A 23834-nucleotide genomic window follows, 5' to 3' on the forward strand; every position below is an offset into this window, starting at 1 on the left:
GTAACTCTCTTCTCTTCATGTGTCATTATATAATGCCTGCATCTGTAATTTTCACTCCATGTATCTGAAGAAGTGGTTTTTTTACCCATAAAAGCTTATGCCCAAAAAAATCTTAGTCTTTAAGGTGCCACCGGACTCCTCGTTGTTTTTGTAAATAAGCTGTGATTCTCAGGAAATACTGAAGAGAAGCTTTCAACCCTAGCAACTGATTTACAATGGTGAAAAGAGCAAGGCTTTTAAAAAATAAAAGCTGAGACTGTCTCTGGCATTTATATGTTTCTCAGAGCAGGAATGGGCCGGTGACCAAAACCTTCATCAGTGCAAAGGCCAGCTCCATACGTAACCATGTGAGCCATCTTTCAGACTTCTTGGGGAATGGTTCAAAAAGAGGGCCCACACAGCCAGGCAGCTCTGTGTGCTGCCTGCGGCTGCGGAGCCAGCGCTCGGGCAGAGCCCCCTGGCCACACCTCTGCCTAGGAGCCGAGGAACATGCTGGCTGCTTCTGGGGAGCTGCGCGGAACCAAGTAGGGAGCCTGCCAGCCTTACCACCTCTCCCCCACAGCATCCACAGTACCACCAGGCCACCTCCCGCCCAAGCACCTGGGATTCCTGCTTCTCCCCCAGAGTACACAAGATTTAGTTAGAGGTATATAGTACAAGCCATAGACAGGTCACAGGTAGTAAACAAAAATTCATGGCCTGTGACCTGTCCATGATTTGTACTAAAAATACCCGTGACTAAAATGTAGCCTTACTTATAACTACATACATGTCAATGGGGGTGGGGGATGGGTGGTTGGGGAGGACTGGCACCTGCAGGAAGGAAATGTTCAGTTAAACAGTTTCAAGAATCTCCGACATATGGATGCAAACCTACAGTCCCTATCCATGTCCATACTGTACTATGTGATATTATACTGAGTTTACATAGATGAGATGTCTTTAAATAAAACTAGATTTACTGGGTTTATGTGTTCTCCTCAATGAAGGCAAGGTGGCATAATGGGGTGGTGGTACTGTCTCTATCAGATCACAGGAAAAGATCAAGAATAAGGTTTGTACAGTAAAGTCTGTGGGTAATATAATTTTAAGTGGAGTTTATCCATGTACAGGGACCCGAGTGTAGTGTATGCAGTGCTAAGAAGTTTAAAATAGTTCCAATTCTGAGACCCACATGGCCATTGCTATCTAGAGATTGTGTTAAATGCATTAGAAATACCCAAGACAGCAGGTCCCAGCCCCAAAGACCTTGTAATCGACGTAGATGACACAAAGATCAAAACTGGAGAGCACGGCAGAGTGTGGTATGTAACACAAGAATATTTAAGCCAAGTTTGCAATGTTTTAAAAATATCTTCCTTCATTCCCCTTGCCTATTTTACTTATAAAAAGATAATTTATAATAAAGATAAATATTTACTTTATGATTAAGAGTTTGTAATCTTTATCCAACATGGTACATACAATAGATACATTTCTTTTCCACTCTACCCTGCTTGTAATGGTTTTTATTTCCAACATCGTTTTATTAAACTAATTCTTTCCTAAAATGGTTTAGATCTTTCCTATGACTAATCCTTTCCCATTTTTGTAACATTTGTTAATTCTCTTAACAAATTTCTATTTATGCTGTTACCTATAGTTATTAATGCTTATCCAATACCCCTACCCTGCTCCCAACAATTTCCCACCCTTTCAGAAATCACAGATACCATTATGATAACCTAGTCTGACCTCCTGTTCACAGCACAGACCACAGTACCTCCCTGAATTCCTGTTTGAACTAGTGTACACCTTTCAGAAAAACATCCCATCTTAATTTTAAAAAATCACCAGTGATGCAGAATTCACCATAACCTTTGGTCATGTTTTCCAATGATTATTTACTCTATTAAAAATGTGTGTCTTATTTTTAGTCAGAATTTGTCTGGATTCAACTTCAGCCACTGGATCTTGTTATACTTTTGTCTGCAAGGTGGGAGAGTCCTTTATTATCAAATATTTATTCCCTATGTTGGTATTTACAGATTCTATGGCAATCACCCTTTAAACTTCTCTTTGTTATGCTAAACAGTTTGAGCTTCTTGAGTCTTCACTATAAGACATTTAATTATTCTCATGGCTCTTCTTTGAACCCTGTCCAATTTATCAGCATCCTTTCTGAATTGTGGGCACCAGAACTGGACACAGTATTCCAGCAGTGGTTGCACCACTGCCAAATACAGAGGTAATACAAGTTCCCTATTTCTATTCAATATTCCCGTTTATTCTTCCAGGAATTACATTAGCCCTTTAAATCATAGCGCTGCACTAGGAGCTTATGTTCATCTGATTATCCTCCATGAGCTTCAAATCTTTTTCAGAGTCCCTGCTTCGCAGGATAGAGTCCCTCATCCTGTAAATATGGCCTGCATTTTTTGTTCCTCATTTTTTAGTGAGTAACTTCTCATTTGGACATATTACAATTATTATTTTTGCTTGCGCCCAGCTTGACCAAATGATTGCTCTGTATCAGTGGCCTGTGCTCTTTCGTATTTACCACTCCTGCAAACTTTATCAATGATGATTTCATGTTTTCTTCCAAGTCATTGATAAAACTGTTAAAATAGTGTAGGGCCAAGAACTGATACTGGATGCCAAAATGCTAGCTCATCTACAACTTTGCCTATCTCCAACCATGTGCAATCCCAGCCCAAGAACACAGATGACTCGGCCAAACCCATTTGGTCCCATGAACATTTCTGAATTTTTGATTAAATAAGGGGCAGTCCCAGTCCCCCACACAGTGGAATGTGGTGGCTAAATGGGCCCAGTGCAGGGAAACCCTCTACATTTTGTCTGTTTCAGAGGATAAACAGTTTTAAACTTTGTTTTATTTAGTACTACTTCTAGATCTACTATTCTTATCTCTTCTGCAGGGATCCTGAGCTAAAATTTTCCAAAGTAACTAATGACTGAGTGCCCAACTGACAGGTCTTGCCACTTCTCACAAATCAACTGCAAGATCTGTTGTGGCTGCACTGTCTGATTTAGGTCTTTGCAAGCACAACGGTGCTTTCTAAATTATTTTTGTCTACTCTGTCATTAACATTTAATCTCCTGATAAAACTATATTTTTTTTCTACAGAGGTAGATGTCCATACTAGCCATTCTTGTGATTCTAGGGAGATCTACTTTTAATCTGTTTTTGTCCTACCATTCACTGTCTAAAGAACATTTTGACTCTTGGCAGCAGTCTCAACTGGTAGCCAAAATCTTGGGATGTTGATGACAATCATTAGATAAGGAGCGCCCAAGGCCAGTGCAACCACTTAGGCAAATTAGGCGGCCGCCTGCAGTAACCGGGGTGGGGGTGGGGCTCCCCGCCCCAGATCACCTCCACTCTGCCTCCTTCGCTGAGCACACAGCCCCCGCTCTAAGTCTCCTCCACTTGGTGCTGCAAGCCTGGGAGGGGAGGAGAATTAGAGCGACGCCGGCATGCTCAGGGGAGGACGCGGAGTGGAAGAGAGCTGGGGCAGGCTCCCCAGGTGGTGTTAGCTGCCGTGGGGCGGGGGGAGGGCGCCTCCCCAGGCACTGTTAGCTTCCGCGGGGGGTGGGGTGGTCATCTCCCTGGGTGATGTTAGCTTCCGTGGGGGTGGGGTCGTCTCCCCAGGCGGGGTTAGCTGCAGGGGGAGGTAGCTGCTGCGGGGGAGGGCGGCTCCCCGGGAAGGGGGGGGGCGGTGGGTTCCCCAGGCAGGGGGGGCTGGGTTAGCTGCCACGGGGGGGGGGGCCTCCCCTGGTGGGGGGTGAGTGGGTGTGGTTAGCTGCAGCAGGGGGGTGGGGCTAGCTGGGTGTGGGTGTGGCGCAAGGTGGAAGTTTCGCCTAGTGCACGAAACTTCCTTGCACCAGCCCTGGGAGCACCTAATGTTCTCAGACCCAGACCAAGGTACTAAATGAAGGCCACCATAGATCCCAGAGCTTTGATACAGAAAAGTTTTGAAGTTCTGCTTCTGATTTCAGTTTACGGTGGCACATGCCATGAGAAATTTTGCTCCTGAAATTGATCAAGGAAGACTCTCAGCTACTGCAACAAATGAAGCAACATTTAAGGCATTCTGCTCTCCATTCACTATCCATCTATGATATCCCAGAAGATCCAGCATAGTTGACTGCAGGTTCCCATGGATGAGCCAATCATCTAGAGAAGAGGCTAGACAACATCTAGATAGATACATGACTAAAGAGGCCTTTGTGCAGGCTCACATTTGGAGATTAGGAAATGTATTGGAAACAACTGCTAAACTGAATCAGAATCATAAGAATTTCAACTGACCCATTAGGAGATATGGAGGTAGCATCTAGAACAGGGGTAGGCAACCTATGGCACGGGTGCTGAAGGCAGCACGCAAGCTGATTTTCAGTGGCACTCACACTGCCCGGGTCCTGGCCACCGGTCCGGGGGGCTCTGCATTTTAATTTAATTTTAAATGAAGCTGCTTCAACATTTTTAAAACCTTATTTACTTTACATACAACAATAGTTTAGTTATATATTATAGACTTATAGAAAGAAACCTTCTAAAAACATTAAAATGTATTACTGGTACCCGAAACCTTAAATCAGAGCAAATAAATGAAGTCTTGGCACACCACTTCTGAAAGGTTGCCGAACCCTGATCTAGAAGGTATATAGTACAAAGAAACGCTCCCATTTCACAACTTAAAAATGGATAGCAAAAGGATCCAGTCAGAGACTCAACACCATCACCATTTATGCTGTTCAGAGACAGCAGGGGATGTAAGTCTTGCATCCCTAGGTAGTACTGAACAGAGGAAACCTGAAAAGTCACCTGCATCTGAAAATAGTCCAACATTTACAGTATAGCTGTTTTGAAGGGCAAGGTTCTTACATGCTGAAGTGTCCCGTCCCCCCACCCCCAAACGGGTCTAAATCTTGTCAGAATATCCTCACACAACAGTTTTAAGACACTAATTCAAAGATGTCCAGATCCTCACCAACAGAAATTAATCTGTCAAACTTTTTGTGCTGATGTGTGGCCAGAGAGACCATTCAAAACTTTAGTTTCCTCATGAACCTGTTGAGATTGCGCAGGTCCAAGATGGGTCTGAGGCCCCCTTTTACTTTCAATATTAGGAAATACCAGGAATAAAACTCCTTTCCCCTGAGCTCTGGCAGAACCTCCTCCACAACCCCTGCCAATAGGAGGGTTTGTACCTCTTGGATCAGAAGTTGCTTGTGAGAGGGGTCTCTGAAGAGAGATGGGTAAGAGGGGTGGGAGAGGAAAATTGGAGAGACTATCTCATCTCTACCATGCGGAGGACCCAATGGTTTGAGGTGATTTGAGACCATGCTCGGTAGAAATGGGATAGCTGTTCTGAAAACAGGAAAGAAGGATCCAGTTGAGAGGTTGGTATAATGCCCTCGGGCGCATCCTCAAAATGTCTGCCTAGGGCTTGGTGGCTACCTGGATGACCCAGACCCCTTGTTATTTGGGGACTGGGGTTGGCAACGGTGGTTCAGGTTTTTGGTATGCCTACAGTTCTGGTCCTGCCTAAACTGTCCCTGGTATAGTTGTGTCGTGGGTTGAGGCCTAGATTGTCTACACTGAGTGGCAGGTGTGTGCAGAGCCAGCAATCTTATAGTGAATTGGGAGTTTTTCAGACTGTGGAATTTTCAGTCCGTTTTCTCCGAAAATAATGTGGCTCCCTTGAACGGTAGGTACTGAATTGTCTGTTGGACCTCCCTAGGGAGGCCCAAGGCCTGCAGCCATGAGCAACGGTGCATTGCGATGCCCGAAGACATTGACCATGTAGTAGAATCCGCTAAGTCTAATGCCCCTTGTAGTGATGTCTTGGCGACCATCTTGCCCTCATCCATGAGAGCGGAGAATTCCGGCTTATCTGGTGGGACAAGGTCTGAGAATTTGGACATTGCGTCTCATAACTTGAAGTTATGTTGGTTAAGGATCACCTGCTGGTTAGCCATCCAAAACTGGAGCCCTCCGATGGAGTATATCTTCCTCCCAAAGAGATCCCGCTTCTTTCCTTCCTAAGCTCGAGGGGTAGGTCTTTGCTGCCCTTGCCTTTCCCTTGCGTTAACAGTCATCACTACCAAGTCCGGCAGGTGGATAAACAAGTATCCATAGCCCTTGGAGGGCACAAAGTACTTTCTCTCGACTCTCTTAGCTGTAGGAGCCAGAGAGGATGGTATTTTCCACAGGTTTTTGTGTTCTCCTGAATGGTCTTTATCAGGGGAAGGGCCACCCTGGTGGGTCCTGCCGGGGATAAAATATCTACCATTGGTTCTGTCACCTCGGTGACCTCCATCTGTACCCTGAGGTTCTGAGTGACCAACCTTAGAAGTTCAAGGTGGGCTCTGCTGTCAGGAAGGGGAGACCCCGAGGATGTTCCTACCATTGTCTCATCTGGAGATGATGATGAGGATCCCAGAATATGGGAGGGGCCCTCCTGCCCATCCGGCTCCTCAAAACGCTGTGGCTCCGCACCCAAGTTGGATTCTATTTTGGTGCCGGCCCCGGTACCGGTCACAGTAGCAGCACTGTCCATGGTACTGAGTGTAGCCATGGTGCTGGGTGTGTTTTCAGTGCCCGGCACATCACCAATCATGGTGCTGGTGGTGGCAGCAGTTGCTGATGCCTGGGAGAAATCCCTGGCTTTGGACGCAGTTCTTCTCTCAGATGTGACCAAAAAGGAGCGAACCGAGGCGGACCTCTGGGACTAATGGTAAGCCCATGGGGTCCAGAAGGGCCACTGGGTCGGCATCTGAGCTGCTACCTACCATTGTGGTGGCCACGGTACCGGGGAAAAAGTTTGACTCAGCCCCATTGACAGAGTGCCGGTGGCTACGGTGTCGGCTTCTCCGTGACACGAGTCAGTGTCTGATGCAGACTCCGATGAGTCCGCGCGCAGGGACCATAGTGGCACCATGCTTGTCGGTGCCGGGGCAATGTAGATCATTGCTAAGTCATAGCCGGCTTGCCCCTGGACTTCACCAGTGGCCTCTGAGTCATTTGGGGACTCGGGATCGGTGCCGTGACACCATGGTCTGGGGAGTGGGGATGTCTCAAAACGTTATCAGGTCCCGCGCTGCCTCATAAGTCTCGAGTATGGAAGGGAGGTCCAAATCCTCCACCTGAGTCTCCTCTGGTGGCACCAGACTCAACAGTCCCTCCCAGGGGCCCATAGTCGACGGTGCCGGCTGTTGAGTTGGAGGGGAGGTGGGGTCTTGCACTGGTCTCTCTCCCTTGGGTTCACGTTCCTGTGCATGGGAAGAGGAGCGCCCTCTATCAGTCTTTCTGTGCTTTGTCTTCGGGACAGGAGACTGAAGTGGTGCCGAAACTGATCCTGTGCCGTGCTCCGTGCCGGGGAATGCCAGTGCCGAGGGTCTCTGACTCCAGACTCCTTCCTTGGCGCCTCCCGGACCGAAGCTGGAGTGCTGCACACCAACACGGAGGAGCCCAGTGCTGCGTCCATGAGTCTTGACTCAGACTGAGGGCGGAGAGCTGCTTTTCATTAGCAGCAACTTTAGTCTGTGGTCCCTTTCCTTCTTCCTGAGGGGGCAAAAGCTCCTACAGATCTTGCACCTGCCTGGGACTCCCCCAAGCCAAGTGTGGGTCACCCTTTGGCATAGGCTTCTGGCAAACCCCACACGGCTTAAACCCCTGGGTCCGAGGCATGCCCCTGGCCCAGGAGAGGGAAACACACGCCCAGTACCCCAAGAGCAGATGTCTAACTACAACAATTTTTAAAAACTATCTTTAACTATTTACAGAAAATATGCTAGAGGATCACTTGTTGAAGATGAGAGACGAAACACTCCACCGGCCAACATTGACGGTAAGAAGAAACTGGAGAGGCGGCGGCTCAGCAGGACCGTATATGCCGTGCCATGAAAGCGCGACTCCAGAGCCGACCTGACAGGTGCTGCTAGGGAAAAAACCTTCCGGCAAACTGTGTGCACACACCTAACTGGAATCTATATGAGCAAGTACTCAAAGAAAAAATGCAAAAAGAATACATAGCATGTATCATTGCCCGGAAGGACACACATGAACTCTACAGGACTGTCACTTTTCTTTCTGCCATTGTTTCACTGGGGACTACACCTCATTCCAAAGTTGTCTTCATAGTTCTTTTTGTGATACTCAAGGCAGCTATTACAGAAAGAAAGAATCAAGCACTGGCCTTTGGAAAATCACATGAAGTAGTTTCTTCTGTAATTTGTTGCTGGATGTTCACAATCTAGGAACATGAAACCCTCCTTAGTCCATCACAGCCTGGACTTGCTGATTTTCTGGGCCTGTTGTAACCTCCCCCCGTCCCCATCCCCTCGCTTTTGGAAAAGCTTGGGCTGAAGGCCTGATGCAAGATTAGTTTTGTAGGTGAGAATTATTTGGTTCTTCATAGGCAGGCAAGTGTGTATTTTGGTAACCTGACATTTAATTGCTGTAAAGATAGACAGAGCCAAAGATAAGTTCTTCAAATTAAATCAATATAAGTAAAAGTAGATGACTCTGCTCATACTAATTTTGTTATAGAGGGCTGTATTGGGAAATATGACTGGAGACGTTCTGAAAATAGACAAGTCCTCCAGCTTCAGACAGAAAGTTCTTGTAGGAGGGAAGATTTTTTCCCCCCCTGAACAGCCTAAGGGTTTGTCTACCTGGAGACATTTCCCAGCATTACTACACTGTTATAATTATACTACTCTAGCTATAACAGTATAGCTTCCTGTGTGGACACTCCTATTTGGAGTAACAGTGGTCTTTCTTTGGTTTAGCTTATGTCATAACTACAGCGGTGTAATTATACTGGTATAGTAATGCCAATAGTTTTTCCCATGTAGAAAAGCCCTAAATTACATTGTAGCCTCAGAATTACAGTTAGACAGATCCCGTTCCTCTCAGACAACTGAAGAGTGTGGGCTGAAGAAAGGCATTGAGAATCCTAGAAACAGCAGCAGGGTACTGAGAATGCTGCGGCCTCTTCAAAGGGGCAAAGGATTGAGTCCCCAAGAGCCCAGAATGCAGTATTTGAGTAAGACCAGGGTCAAGGCCACCTGTAAAGGGGCTATAAGTAATGCCAACTGAATAGGCATGCTTTCATACCCCTCCCTCTTTGCCCCCCATAATTTATGGAAAACCTAACCCCAAAATTTAGGCTTGAGAAGCCCTGTTTTGGAAAGGCTTAGATTTGATCTCACCCTTTTTGGCTTCTGAGTCTCACAATTGTACAGATGAAGCTTAATGAGTGCAAGAGAAACACGTTCAAATGTGGTCAGTCACACATGGGAGGAGGCTCAAGGAATTCAGGAGTGATTGTGGTTGAAACACAGTACTGAACTGACCTTGCAGAATTAGATAGATAAGTAGAAGGATGCATCTTCTTGAATACAGACTGTTGCACATTCTTCTGAAAATAAGCCAATGGTGTTAAAGTGGATGTCTAAGTCCCTGTGTTAAAAATTCCTGCATTATGAAACAGGCAAAGGGGGAAGGAATTGAAAATCTCTGGCTCCTCATAAAAAATGGTTACTCACTTCTTGTAACTGTTGTTCTTTGATATGTGTTACACATGTCCATTGTGCTAGGTGTGTGCAGGTGTCTTCTGCTCTGGTGCCAGAGTGTCTTTCCTTGTGTCACCCGGGCCTGTGCAATGATGTCCCTTGTGCTACAAGCCAAGGACTTAAAGGGGCAGAGCTGACTGACCCCTCCTTCAGTTCCTTTATATCAGTCTTTGAGATGATAGACTGATTCAGTGGGAAGGGAGGGTGAATCTTATAATGAACATATGCAACACATTTCAAAGAACAACAATTACAAGAGATGAGCAACTTTTTTTCTGGGAGTGCTTCAGTTTGTCCATTACACTAGGTGATTCACAAGCAGTTTCCGATGGAGGTGGGGCTAGAAGTCTCATCAGAAGAGAGATTGCAGAACTGCTTTCCCTGCTTCACTTCTTTCCTTGATGTAGCAGTAATTGCAGAACATCTTGCAGAAGTGTAGACTGAAGATCCATGTGTCTACTCTGCAGATGTCTATGATGGAGACGTTTCCCACAAATGCTGTAGAGATTGAGTGTGCTCTGGTTGACTGAAAAGAGATTTTCAGGAGGTATGTCCTTGATCTTGTAGCACATAACAATACAGCTTGTGATCCACTTGGAAGTCATTGCACTGTTGTGACGCCTGCTCATTCATCCTCCAGAAGAGACCCAAAGGGCTAGGCTCTATCCAGATAAAAAGCCAGTGCTCAGAGTAAACATACTGATTAGTTGAAGTGGAAATCAGATACTATTTTGGAAAGAAATTTAGGATGTGGCCTAAGCTGTACCTTGTTCTGATAGAAGACAGCATACAGAGGATCTGTCACCAGGGCATGTAGCTCCCCTACTCTCCTCACAGAGGTGATGGCTATCAGAAAGGCCACCTTTGCTGAGAGGAGTAAAAATGAGCCATAGGCTAATGGTTCACACTGGGGAACCCATAAGAACTAATAGCACTAAGTTCAAATCCCACCCTGGAGTAGGGTCACTGATAGATAGGAACAATCTTCCTAGGCCTTTAAGGAACCTGATAGAAGGTAAGGCTTGTCTACACTGGCAAGTTTCTGTGCAATAAAGCAACTTTCTGCATTTTAACTCCCGAGATGTACAAACTGCCAAGCCACTTAGTGCGCAGAAACTGTGCAGTTGCAGCGCTGTAAAAAAACCCACCACCTTGCCTGGGGTCAGCCAGTTAGTGACAGTTATGTGAATAGTGGCTGTGTTTTAAATCACTGAATCAGTGGTTTGGGTGTTGCAAACAATACTGCTTCTGTAAAAATGTTGCATTTCACAGATATGACCTTCGGAGCCCAGCCTCCCTCTTTGTTATCGCCGGCTGAACAGCTGCGCAGAATTAGAAAGCGGCCACTAAGAACTAAGGAGGAATTTCTGCATGAGGCCATGATGCACTCTGAGGCAGAAAAACAAGAAGTGAAGGAGTGGTGGGACAGTGAGAAGAGGGGCTGAAAGGAGAACGCGGCACACCAGAATGAAGCCACAGAGTGCTCTTAAACATTATGAAGTGCCAAGTGGACATGCTCCAGATGATCCTAGCACTGCAAACCAAGCAGATCCGCGCCTGCCCTCCCCTGCAGCTGCTGTCGCAAAATTCTTTCCCATACGCCCCCACACACACTTCCAACACACTCTTATCAACCTCCTCGCTCCAGTCTGTACCCACGGCATTCCACTCCTCCCCTGTCACAATTCAGCACTGCGGACTCCCAGTACCCACTGCACTCAACACCCGTCCCTCTGCAGTTTAGCCCGGCTGAAATACAGTACCCGCTGCACTGTACTCCAAAGAAGGCGGCTGGATATGATACCTGGACATACACAAATCTTTAACCCTTCCAGGACCCCACCTACTCCTGGGACCCTTCCTTCTCCCATCCCCCTTAGTGCTGATGTGTTTTTTGTTTGTCTCTCTCTTCCCATTGTCTTTTAATAAAATAATTGTGTTGGTTTGAAAGCAATATTTATTCTATTAATTGAAAGCAAACAGAGCCCTGCAAAGCAACGGGCAATTTTCTTAAACCTTCATAGTGCATCATCTCTACCAATCACAATCACCTCCTAGCACTGCAAGCACTGCACTCCCGAGCATAGCAATAAATTAGTGGCTTTCACTTTCAAATTGCTGCCTCAAGGCATCCCTGATCCTTATGGCCCCACGCTGCGCCCCTCTAATAGCCCTTGTCTCTGTCTCTTCAAAATCAGCCTCCAGGCACTGAGCCTCAGCAGTCTAGCCCCGAGTGATGCTTTCACTCTTCCCTTCAGAAATATTATGGAGTGTACAGCACGCGGCTATGAGCACAGGAATACTGTCATCAGCCAGATCCAGCCTCCCTTACAGGCAGCGCCAGTGGGCCTTTAAACAGCCAAAAGCACACACAGTCATTCTGCACTTGCTCAGCCTGTTGTTGAACTGCTCCTTGCTGCTGTCAAGGTGCCCTGTGTATGGCTTCATAAGCCACGGCATTAAGGGATAGGCAGGGTCTCCCAGGATCACAACTGGCATTTTGACTTCCTCTACTGTGATCTTCTGTCTGAGAAGGAAGTCCCTGCTTGCAGTTTCCTGAACAGGCCAGTGTTCCGAAAGATGTGTGCCTCATGCGCCTTTCCGGACCAGCCTGCGTTAATGTCTATGAAACACTCATGGTGATCCACAAGTGCCTGGAGAACCACTGAGAAATACCCCTTGCGATGAACGTACTTGGTGGCTAGGTGGTCTGGTGCCAGAATTGGAATGTGTGCGCCATCTATGGCCCCTCCACAGTTAGGGAAGCCCATTTGTGCAAAGCCATCCAGAGTCACGGTCTTTCGGAGCAGGATGCGATTAATGGCCCTGCAGAGTTCCATCAACATGAGTCCAACGGTCGACTTTCCCACTGCAAACTGGTTAGCAACGGATTGGTAGCAGTCTGGAGTAGCCAGCTTCCACACTGCAATAGCCATGCGCTTCTCCAGCAGCAGGGCAGCTCTCATTCTCATGTCCTTGTACCTCAGAGCTGAGGCAACCTCATCACACAGTGCCATGAATGTGGCTTTCCTCATCTGAAAGTTCTCCAGCCACTGCTCGTCATCCCAAATGTACGTCACAATGCAATCCCATCAGTCAGTGCTTGTTTTCCGAGCCCAAATGCGGGGTTCCACTGTGGTCAGCACTTCCGTGAATGCCACAAGCAATCTTGTGTCCTAGCTACTACGCGTGGTGAGATCAATGTCGCATTCCTCTTGCCCTTGTAGTTTAAGGAATAACTCCATTGCCACCTGTGATGTGTTAGAGCTAGCAGCATACTGGTCAACAGTGCGTGATTCATTCCTGCAGACTGAAGAGGCATAAGTGCACAGTACACAAACTGTTGAAAGATGGCGCCAAATGTGGATGAAAGCACAGGGATTGCTGGGATGCGAAGCAATGCATCATTGGTCATTGGGACAGGACCCAGGATGCCCCGCGACCCCCTCCGCCTTCCCACAACTCTTAGTGGCAGAAAAGGAAGAGATGCTCTGTGGGATAGCTGCCCAGAGTGCGCTGCTCTGAATACCGCCGCAAGTGTGAACACGCTATTGCGCAGGCAGCTGACAGTGGGAACACACAACAAGTGGCTTCCCTTCAGCACTCTCTGAGCAACGCTGTAACTGCCAGCATCATAACTCTGCCAGTGTAGACATACCCTTACATAATACAGTCCTACCTGGGCACGAAACGGTGATATTGCAGCAAGGTGCATTTTGATGGAGCTGACATCCAAACCTGACTCTTTTAGGTGTAACAGTCCTAAATCTCTTGAATCATTGATTGTGTATGAGACACATTGTCACTAGCCACCCAGGTAGAGAAACCCTTCCACTTACTAAGGTAAGCAGCTCTGGTGGATGGTTTTCTACTATTAAGTAAGACATTACGCTCTATTTCCAAACAGTGTGCCTCCTCTGGGTTTAGCTACCTGAAGAGCCAGGTCATGAGGTGTAGTGACTGAGAGTTCCAGTGCAACACCTGCTCATGATTCGGTGATATCAGGTCCTTGACTATAGGTGGGGTTTGGGGGGGGGGGGGGCAGGGGAGGATTAAGGCTCTTTGATGGACAACTTGTACAGGTCCAAGTACCATGCCTACCTTGCCCAGGCTGGCACAATGAGTAACATTTGGCCTCACTCTTGCTTCAACTAGAGAATTATTTTGGGAATCAATGACACTGGAGGATAAGCATAGAGCAGGTCCTCATCACAGGGGAAGAGAAAATGCGCTTGAGATGGACGAGTTGTACTTCTACAGGAATCCCTGATGACTGGAGTCATGAGGAGTGGTACATGGTTACTGCCGTTGCCATGACTCTGGCAGCTGAGCTGAGTTTGCTGCATCCAGGGAGGCCTGCAGAGTGGACCTTGCGATCAGTCGACCTTCCATCAGGAAAGACTTAAACTCGCCTCTCGTGTCCTTGGGCAGCTAACTGAGGAATTTGGACATAGCATCCCAATTTAAATAATCATAACAGGCAAAAAGGGTTTAATGGTTTGCTATACAGAGCTGTAACCTCACAGTTGACTAACCCACATTTCTAGCAAAAATGCCCAATTTCTTTATATCCTTTTCTTTAGGACTTGCTTTTGCTTGGCAGCGTCTCACATTTACTCCTGCCACTATCAGGGAGTCTACTGAGGGGTGTGGGTAAAACTGTTTGTACCCCTGCAATGGCACTTGGTTCTTGTGTTCCATGCGCTTTGCCACTAGCATGAGGGGGCTTGCCATAAAGTCTGTATAGGCTGCGTAACTGCCTCATTTACAAGGAGAGCAATTTCCCCTGCTACAGCCAGGTGTAAAATATCTAGTTTGTGGGATTTTTCTCTGAAAGCTCTATTTATATTCCCGGGGACACAGTCATCCTTTTCAAGAGTTCTTGGTAGAACTTAAAAATCATCAGATATTAGAGAAGATGTCTCCAGTACCAGGGTCTCACCTGGTGAGGACGACGAGGTGTTCAGAAGAGGCAGGTTCTTTTGGACCTTATTGAGGCTGGTCTTGAATTGCCAATGTAGAAGACCTGCCTGAAGCAGGTAATGGGCGGTTCTGATCCTCAGTGCCCCGTGGGATCTTGGTACCAACATCGAGTGGCCTGTGTGACGAAACTTCTCCCTTTTGGGGATATATTTCTGTAGTGTAGTGGTTGCCCAGTACAGACTTTGGATCGTCTGCCAGTACTAGGCAGTGAAACTTATCTTCTCACTGACTGACTTCTGTGATGCAGCAGAGATAACAATCTAGACACTGGAAACATATCCCATGGTACCCACTAGGGCTATTGACGGGGCTGGAGGGACTTGTGCCTAGACCTGGCACTCTCATTCTTTTGACCTACTCAAGATAACTCCAAGAATGTGAACAATCCCTGGGAGGATGCCCCAGATTCCCAGAAGTCAGAGATGTAGGAACCCACATCAGACTCTTGAGGAGAAGCATGAATACTTAAAAGGCCAATGTGAAGCAGTACTGGGCAGAGTCATCATGATCTACAATGGGCCTGCAATACTAGCAACCACATCTGGGTCTCACTGGTTATCAGTACTGTGTGCTGAGCCAAAGTAGCTACAGCTGGTCTCGGAGCTGGCATTGGGACCAAGGGAAGCAGCACATGACCTGGTGTAGTTGGCACTGTAGCTGACCACTACATGGAAGCCAACAAATGCACCATGTGCAATGGCCCCAGCAAGGTACCATGGAGCTGAATGACCAGTGAGGGTCATTCTGAGAAGCTCAGTAGATCCTTCACAGCTGCATAGGCCTCTTGGGTGGCTGACACAGAAATGGGCCTTTGCTCTGCTGTCTGTGCCAAGGAAGCAGCTGGTCTCAGTCTTGAAGCTCCAGCAAAATCAAACAGCTGTCCCTAATGTGACCCTCACCCAAGCACTTCAAGCCATGAGAGTGAGGGTCTCTCATGGGCATCAGCTTGTGACATCCAGGGCAGGGTTTGAAGCCAGGGACCTTGATGTAGGCTCCTCTGGTATCAGGTGGAGTGTGGAGTTCACTGACTACTGACAGCCACAACAACAATATAATGTCATCTAACTAAGACAGCACATTTGCAGGAGGAATGACCTGACAGCATGCTCCAACCATTGAAGATAAGAAGGAACTGAAAGATCATAGAATCATAGAAGATTAGGATTGGAAGGGACCTCAGGAGGTCATCTAGTCCAACCCCCTGCTCAAAGCAGGACCAACAAGATGTGAGGGGTGACTCCACCCATTTATGCCCTCAACTTGCAGCACAAGGAAAAGCAGGGTGCAGGTGTGGCTGCCCCTGCTGGTACTGCTAGGGAAAACTCTACAGCACTGGTGCACAAGATGCATACATATCTAGTGTAATGGAGATATGCAAGAACAAAAAAGTATAAAGATTGTGGTATAAATATTAGAGAAGAACATTCCCTTTCTTGAGAGGCAAATTTAGGCTTATCTGTTCCCTTTGCAGCAGAAGGTTCAATTGTCTTCTGTCTCCATCTCCTAGCAAGCGGGAACTTATCCATCTATCTGAGCCTATACAGAGTAATGTTGGAGAGTTAGACATACATACACTTTGAACTAGGTTTCAGGCTGTTAAACAATAAGAAGGCTAGAAGCGCCAAATCTGGTATCACTCAGAGATTTCTTCTCAAACTAACTGAGCTTGTACTGGAATCACACACCACTACTGTAATATGAACACATGAACAATGCTTCATATTATATGTCATTAGCCATAGTTCTGTACATGGACATCATCACTGTATTGGTACTGACCATTCTATACTGTGTCAGGTATTGTGAGCTCTAACTCAGTGTACAGAGCAATAAAACTTAAGCTCAGGATCCTGCTTTATGCCTAAAATTGGATGCCAATACGAGGATATATTCCTGCTGAGACCTGAACTCAGGTCTCTCAGATATTAAAGCAGTTGCTCTAAAACTTGAGAAAGCAGATCTCCTAATAGATACCAAAAGTAGCAGCAGCAGCAGCTGCTCTCCTTTTGACCTACCAGCCACTAAATGAACAGAAACAATACTATGGCTATGGGGGATGAAATAGCATATCCATATGTGTCAGGAGTGGCCAATGTATGGCTTAGGAACAAAATGCAGACAATGGAGTTCTACATTATAACTCCCTAGCTGCCTTCATTAGTATGGAGATGTGGTAAAGTAAAGTGTATGTCATGTCCCTGCCATGGCTAGCCCACACAGAAGAGAACAGAACTTATTAATGCTGCCAGCTAACAAGATACTCCATTAGCTCAAGTAATAGATGTTTGTATTTGATGGTGAAGGTTCTGGAGATCAAACACTGCTGATAACCCGTAATGGTTGTCAGTACACATGCATATGTCATTCTAACCAAAATTTCAGCAAATGCTTCTAATTTTCCTTCCTTCCTTCCCTCTGCTCAATAACAACAATTGCAGTTTAACAAATTAATGTTTCTGCAACTCTAGTTTAAAAGAAAATGAAGATAAATATCGGGTGGGAAATTTGAAGGGCAAGACAGGCAGCACTGTTCCCACCCCCATCCCATCAGAGATGGCACAAGAATAGCTGGGAAACATCCAGCTGTGGATATTTTCCTCCATGCACTTAGCAGAAAACTTTCATGGCTGAATGGCAAAACGTTGGAGGAAGAGAGTTTTTAAAAAAGAGTAGGGAAAGAGGATTGTTAGAAAGGTCATTCTAGACTGGTCTTTTTCCTACTTGAGACTTTAAATGGCAAGGAAAGAACAAACTCATGATCAGGTGGTCACCCCACCCCCCAATCCAATAAATTAATTTAGATGCTGTTCAATATCCATCTGGTATTGGGAGGAGTTTGTTGTTGTATAACAATCTGAGAATGAGGCACTATGTTGAAAGCACAGTTCTCAATACCAAAACAATCCCATGTGCTAATGCAAAAGGAAATTCAACCTTCTGGCAAGCTCCTCTCATTGCTCTATGCTTGCCTGATTTCACCTGTGGTCATTTAGAAGCCCAGAGAAGCACTAACTTGCATATAAAAGGTAAAAATAGAAGGAACCTTCAGTTTCACTTTCTGCATGAAGATCACATTACATTCTTCTCTAGCTTTACAAAAAGGTCTCTACTGTGGTCCAGTGGGCAGTCAAATGCAAACAAATGACACCTAAGGATCTACAGAGGGCAGAGGAGATGTAGAACCAGGTTAGATATTCAATCCTGATTACTTATAACGTGTTCTGGCACCAGGACAGGCTATTGCTCCATTACATACTGTATTCAGTTAAAGCACACCCTCAAAACCAAGTCATCCAAATGCAACACTGGAACCATTTTCCACTACAACTTCACTGTTTTAATGTCTTAGGCTAATTTTTGTAGCTTTTTCCATGATTTATTTTGAAATAATGAAAGCAAGGCTAATATTAATGGAGTTTCATAAATTTTACTTATCACAGAAATTTTTCTATTAACACATAATATAAACAGGTTTGCTGATTTAATGGCCTCTGAGTATTATAAATCACTCAGACTTGGAACCAACATGCAATATAGAACTAAGATCTGGAAATGCAACCCAGGGATTGTTGGGAAGAGGAAGCATGTATTTAGAACATCTGAGAAGAAATCACAAAATATTGATTTGACTTCCAGTAATGTGCATAGCCCACAATCTCAAAGAACCTAAAGTAGGTTACATCACCTGCTCGATGTCTCTAGCACTGTGAAAGGCTTGGTCCAAAATGATTTTGAACTAGTCACTGACAGGACTAAGGGAATATATGAACTCTTCCACAAGCCAATCTATGCACTTCATTCCTCAGCGTTTGAAAGCCATCATATTTGTGTTGCTGGGTTTCCTAACTTGCTGTTGAGATATTTTGTAGCAGTATTCCCTTCCTTTGAAAAACTGAACTAAACAAAAAATTCTTTTAAAAGTAATATAAGAAAAAATAACTAGTGCATATTGCTGGGGTTCCAAATCTAATGATCTTCACTATGTTTATGAGATGGGAAACGGGACTGATTTGCACTGTGGGTCTCACTCCTATATTCAGAGATGATGTATTTGTATCATAAAAGTGCATCACCCACCTCCATAGAATGTATTTATTTATAGGCGATTCTTTGCACAGGTCAAGAATTGTGCTATGATGGAATATAAGTGCATTGTAATGGGTTATAAATACATACCCAGGCTAGAAAATATCTATGGCCAAATCACAAAAAAACAGAGCCATGGACAATTCAATGCAGAGCCTAGGTACATTCCTCCTCCTTCCCTACATAAACAGTTATTGGGTTCTGATTCAACTATAGGTTCCCAGGTTAGTTTGAAAGCAACCAAGCACAGAAATCAAGTTCTGGACTTAAACTATGCAATGTTACATTTATCCCACACATCATCATTATCCAACTCAGACAGCCTCACCTTAGTCCATGGATGTGCCTTAATTTGAGGGAATTTGAATTCAGTGTAGTTTGGATTCATTTCTCTAATTTGTTCCCTTGTAGGCGTTCCCAGGACCTAGAAAGGGAAAAAAGAAATTTTTTACATATACTTCAGATCTACAAAGTGATAAAGGTCCTAATAAAACTTGCTTGACCATATGATCAAACTTACAACAAGGAATGTTATTTTTTGTAATGTGCAGTAGGGTAGAAAGACTAGGCATAGAGTGCCTGGCAAAACATAACTAGTCACTAGTACCAAGCAGTTTTTGCAATGCACTGAGTTTTGGGGCACAACAGACTGGACAGTTCAAATTCTGCACATTTACTTAACTGATGAAGGTCTTTCATAAAATTCAGGCATCTCTCAAATTCAATGATGCTTCAAAGGAGAACAGAGCAGAATTTCTCCAGATTAGGAATTTTATAAAAAGAATTATTTGATGAACATCTTTAATGTAATAGGCTGTAGCTTGCAGTCTTACACCCTGATTAAGGTAATGAACAATAGCACACCCGAATGCATTTTAATAGTCACGAGTGAGAGCTCTCTGATGAACTTAAAAGATCAGACAAGCATTGCTGAGAGAGGCAAAACAGATTTTATTAGATGGAGATTGATTTTTTTCATATCTAAATGCAGACAGAGTGTTAACTTAACTACACCTAACATACAGGCATTCAAATTCATGTACCTGTAGTTTAGACATTTATTCTAGGAATTCAAATATAAAAGGATCTATGTTTATATAATAACAACAAAAACACAATCAGTGCGATGTTATCTGTATGTACATTTCCATAGAGAAATATGTGATTGTATTTATGAGATGATTTGGTGAGTTTTACATATCTATGAGTACATTAGTAGTTTTTGTTCAATTAACATTAATCTCAGAAAAACTTCAAATCATTTAAGAGGGACAAAAAACTCCTCAGCAAATTTGGAAGTCCACTGCTTTTTGTTGAAATTCAGTTCCTCTGGTTTCTGCTATTACAGAAAGCACTGTGGAAGAGGAAGCCTAAAACTCAGGCGCCTCTTCTAACAGACAACCCTCACAGTCATGTTACAGCCTTGTGACAAATCTTTTACCATGGAAAAAGATGTTGTGTTGCCAATTCATCACTAGGATTTCAATTCAAGGATAAGCAGGAACATGTCTAGATGTTATGAAAAACCTCCTGCTGAATATTGTCAGTTGTATTCATGAAGTTTTGTATTATTTTACATCAATAGATTTTTTTTAAATAAGCGGAAAGCACAAAGAGGCTTGGGAAAGAAAAAGGCATGGGTTAAACATATCTCAAGTAATTAAAGATGGTGGCCAACATTTATGAAAAGTGAATAATAGATTTTTTGGGTTTTTTTAAATCTCATGTTTTGATTTATTTTCTAATTTTGAGTGTGAATTTAATGGTTGTGTAAGGTGTGGGACTGACTGCTTTGGCAAGTGAAATCCTCTATATAACCATATAAAAATCACAATCCAGGTTACAGCAGTGCAAGCTTGCATTACACCACCACCTGTCAATGGACGTCAACCAGAACCTGGTAAAAATCTCTAAAGGTGGGGTTGCTAACAGCCCAAGGCTTGATTTGAACAAGCAACCTATTAGTGAAAGACCACACTAAGAGCTGGTTGGAAATTTTCTGACAGAACGTCTTTCCATCATTGAAAGTGAAACGTTTTGCAGGAACTTATCGATTTCAACTAATCTTTTGAATGAAACCAGGCAAGTGTCTTGTCAGCTTGCCTACTTGTCTCCCCTGCAGCCCACCTGCCAGGAGCACTGGAGCCAGGCTCCACAGCAGCCTGCCTAGTTGAGAGCCTGAAAGCCCAAGAGCCCTGGCTCCCAAGCTCCTCCACAGCTCGCCTGGCAGGTTGCCTTGCAGCCAAGGTTCCCAAAGTACAGTAGAATTTTACTTCTTCAAAAACTGTCATGGTTTTGACATTATATCCTGATCAGGACAACATCTCTCCCTGCTCCCCACTTTAAAAAAAGACAAACCAAAAAAATTACAAAAAAAACCTCAAAAATTTTCATGGAAGTGAAATTTACTTTCCTAGCTAGCTTTAGTTGCATTACACAATGCAAGCCCCTCATTCCCCAAGTCTAATATGTTTAAAAGTTTCCCCAGTGTAAAACTACTTGCTTAAAGGATAGCTATTTATTTTTTCACAAAAGCACTTTTTACTGTAACAGGCTTTTCTCAAAAAAAATTAATTTTGCAAATCCACTGAATCCAAGAAGTGGAGCCAAACACCAAAGCTTCTCAGGATAAATGACACTAAGCACAAACTCTTAAAGATCCGCATAAACACTACAATGGGTTTTAATTCTGCTAGATCTCATAATATGATTAATCATAACAATTTCACTGGGAAACCACTACAGAACACCTGTTGGTAAGTACTGGAACCAATGGTGTGGACAACTTAGACATGAGAGGCAGGTAGGTTGCCTGGTCAAGTGTTGAGGGAGAGGAGACTGAAGTTAAGCATACTAGCCCTTGGCTATTAGTCTGGAACCAAAAGTAGTCTACTCATCCTCAGTGTTTTAAAGATGGATTCAACTGTTAGAGATGGGCTGAATTACAGATTTGAATTTTCATTGTGCTTACTGGAATTCCCCTGAAGTAAGATAAATCCATGTTACCTAAATTTTTAGAAGCTGAGCTCCCATTTGGGAAATGAAAACCAACTGTATTCCTCCGCCAAACCCTTGCAACCCTGCCATGTGTTGTTAGAAGCCTACCCATCTGAATTTGTGTGTTGTCCATGTCGTGTCATCCCCCTCAGATCTTTCTCTTGTTTCTTACATGCTATGAAAAGTGAAATAGTTAATGTCGACATTTAAGTATCACTGGCATCCTGAGATAGCACCTATTGAAATGAATAGAGCAGTTCCCACCTCAGAGCTATTGTTTCAAGCTCTCTGCAGACTGAGGAGGATATACCTGTATTGGTTATATTCTGAGTCACATTTTCAAGGCTTTCTTTGCAACCATAATAGTTAAGAGACTTTTTTTAAATAAGAGCTGACACTCTGGAGACCAACTAAGGGGTCTATCCATACTCTCTAGTTAGTCCTTCATGACACACACACACACACAAAAAACCCACTGTACTTTGGGAAACACTGGGACATTGAATCCTTAACTTCCTGCCCTAACAGGGCTTTTAAGTGCTTTTAAGACAGCTGCTGCATTTCCGTGATGAAATGATGCCTAAACATTTAAGTAATAGTCTGTAAAGTATTTGGGGATGATAAGCACTGTCTACTCACCAACCACCAGTCCACCTGAATCCCCAGAGTTCAGTATTTTCACTCAAAGAAGTTTTAGACACTCAGAGATTCTTGACACAAAACTTGTGAATCTGACCTATGCCTTTCCTGGCCCGTGAAAGAGTCATGAGCAACTGGTACCACACCAGACCAAAATAATTAATACCTCATTCAAGGAAGGAATCTTCCCTTTCTCCTTGATACATGCAGTAGCCTGGGCAATGCCAAAGAAAAACTCCCTGGACGCACTGGTTCTAGCCAATTACCTCCCAGTATCAAGCCTCCCATAGCTAAGCAAGCTCACAGAGAAGCTAGCCAAAGGCAAATCACAAGCTCATCTTACTGAAGGAAGCTTATTAACTTGGTACAATCTGAATTCAGGCCAGCACATTGAACTGAAACTGCTTTAGTGGCACTGATGAATGATCTCCTCCTGTCAATGGAAAGAGAGCAGACATCTTTTCTTACCCTCTTTGACCTCTCTGCAGCATTAGACACGGTCAGTTACGAGATATTGTTGTCTTGCCTGAGAGAGGTGGCAGGCATCCAGGGTTATGTGCTAAAATGGTCTGAGTTCTTTATGGAGGGACATACCTAACAAGTAATTATGGGAAAATGCAACTCCATCAGTAGACCCCTCGTTTATGAAGTCCTAAAAGGATCAATTTTCTCTCCAGTCCTTTTCAATGTCTACATACAACCACTAAGTGAATTGATCAGAGGACATGAACTCAAGAGCCAGCAACATGCAGGTGACATACAGCTCTACTTATCCTTCACCATACTCTAGCTGTGTGGGACACAGAACTTTATCTCAGTGGCTTGTCCAAGACTGTGGAATGAACTCCCCCAGAGCTAAAGACCATCACAAACCTCATCATCTTCCACTCCAAGTGCAAGGTGCAGTTCTTTGATCTTGCCTTCTCTAATGCATGCATAGCAACATGTACATTAAAAACAAAACAAATAAAAACCCCGACAAGAACAGGACACTCCACTGCACATACTTTACCCCCTTTGGAGATAAGATAAACATGATAGATGTTAGTCATGTCACTTAATGCACTATTGGAAGGCTCTCAGAAACTATGGTGAAGAATCTATATAGAATAGATCAACTCAGAGCACTTTGATTTAGCTTCCTCCTCCATTTCCAAAGAACCATTTGTAGTTTTAGATTATATTCCAAACTCTTTAAAATTCAGGTTAGCACATCCTCGATGAAACTGGTGTCTGATTGGAATGTAGCAATATTTCTCTGAAAATATCAATATTCATTTGGAATACTAGAACTTCCATGCTATATACTAGGAACCTTTTGCCTCAAATCCTAGATAGCCTTGCAGTACTGAAGACAGTAAGTTTGCACACAAATGCAGAGACAGACACTTCCTGATACTTTCACATGAAAAGCCTGGATAATATTAAAGTGTGTATGTCTGAAGGATTTCTGCAGTTAAATATCCAAAAAGATCTGTGATAATGTTGATTTTCCAGATCTTTCCATCTTCTCTGTGAAACATCTGTGGTTTGCTAACAAATCC

The 23834-nt window shown here is 44.3% G+C and overlaps 1 protein-coding gene across 5 annotated transcripts in view; it reads right to left on the bottom strand.

Moving 5' to 3' along the window:
- Positions 1–23834, bottom strand: part of GSK3B (glycogen synthase kinase 3 beta) — a 245147-nt gene that overhangs the window by 29781 nt on the left and 191532 nt on the right. For all 5 annotated transcript variants that reach the window (XM_039535606.1, XM_039535621.1, XM_039535612.1 and 2 more), the window contains exon 8: positions 18983–19078. In XM_039535606.1, coding sequence (XP_039391540.1) covers positions 18983–19078 — 96 coding nt within the window. The remainder of the gene's footprint in view (positions 1–18982; positions 19079–23834) is intronic.

The sequence above is a fragment of the Mauremys reevesii genome, linkage group 1, assembly GCF_016161935.1.
Source record: "Mauremys reevesii isolate NIE-2019 linkage group 1, ASM1616193v1, whole genome shotgun sequence".
Lineage (NCBI taxonomy): Eukaryota > Metazoa > Chordata > Testudines > Geoemydidae > Mauremys > Mauremys reevesii.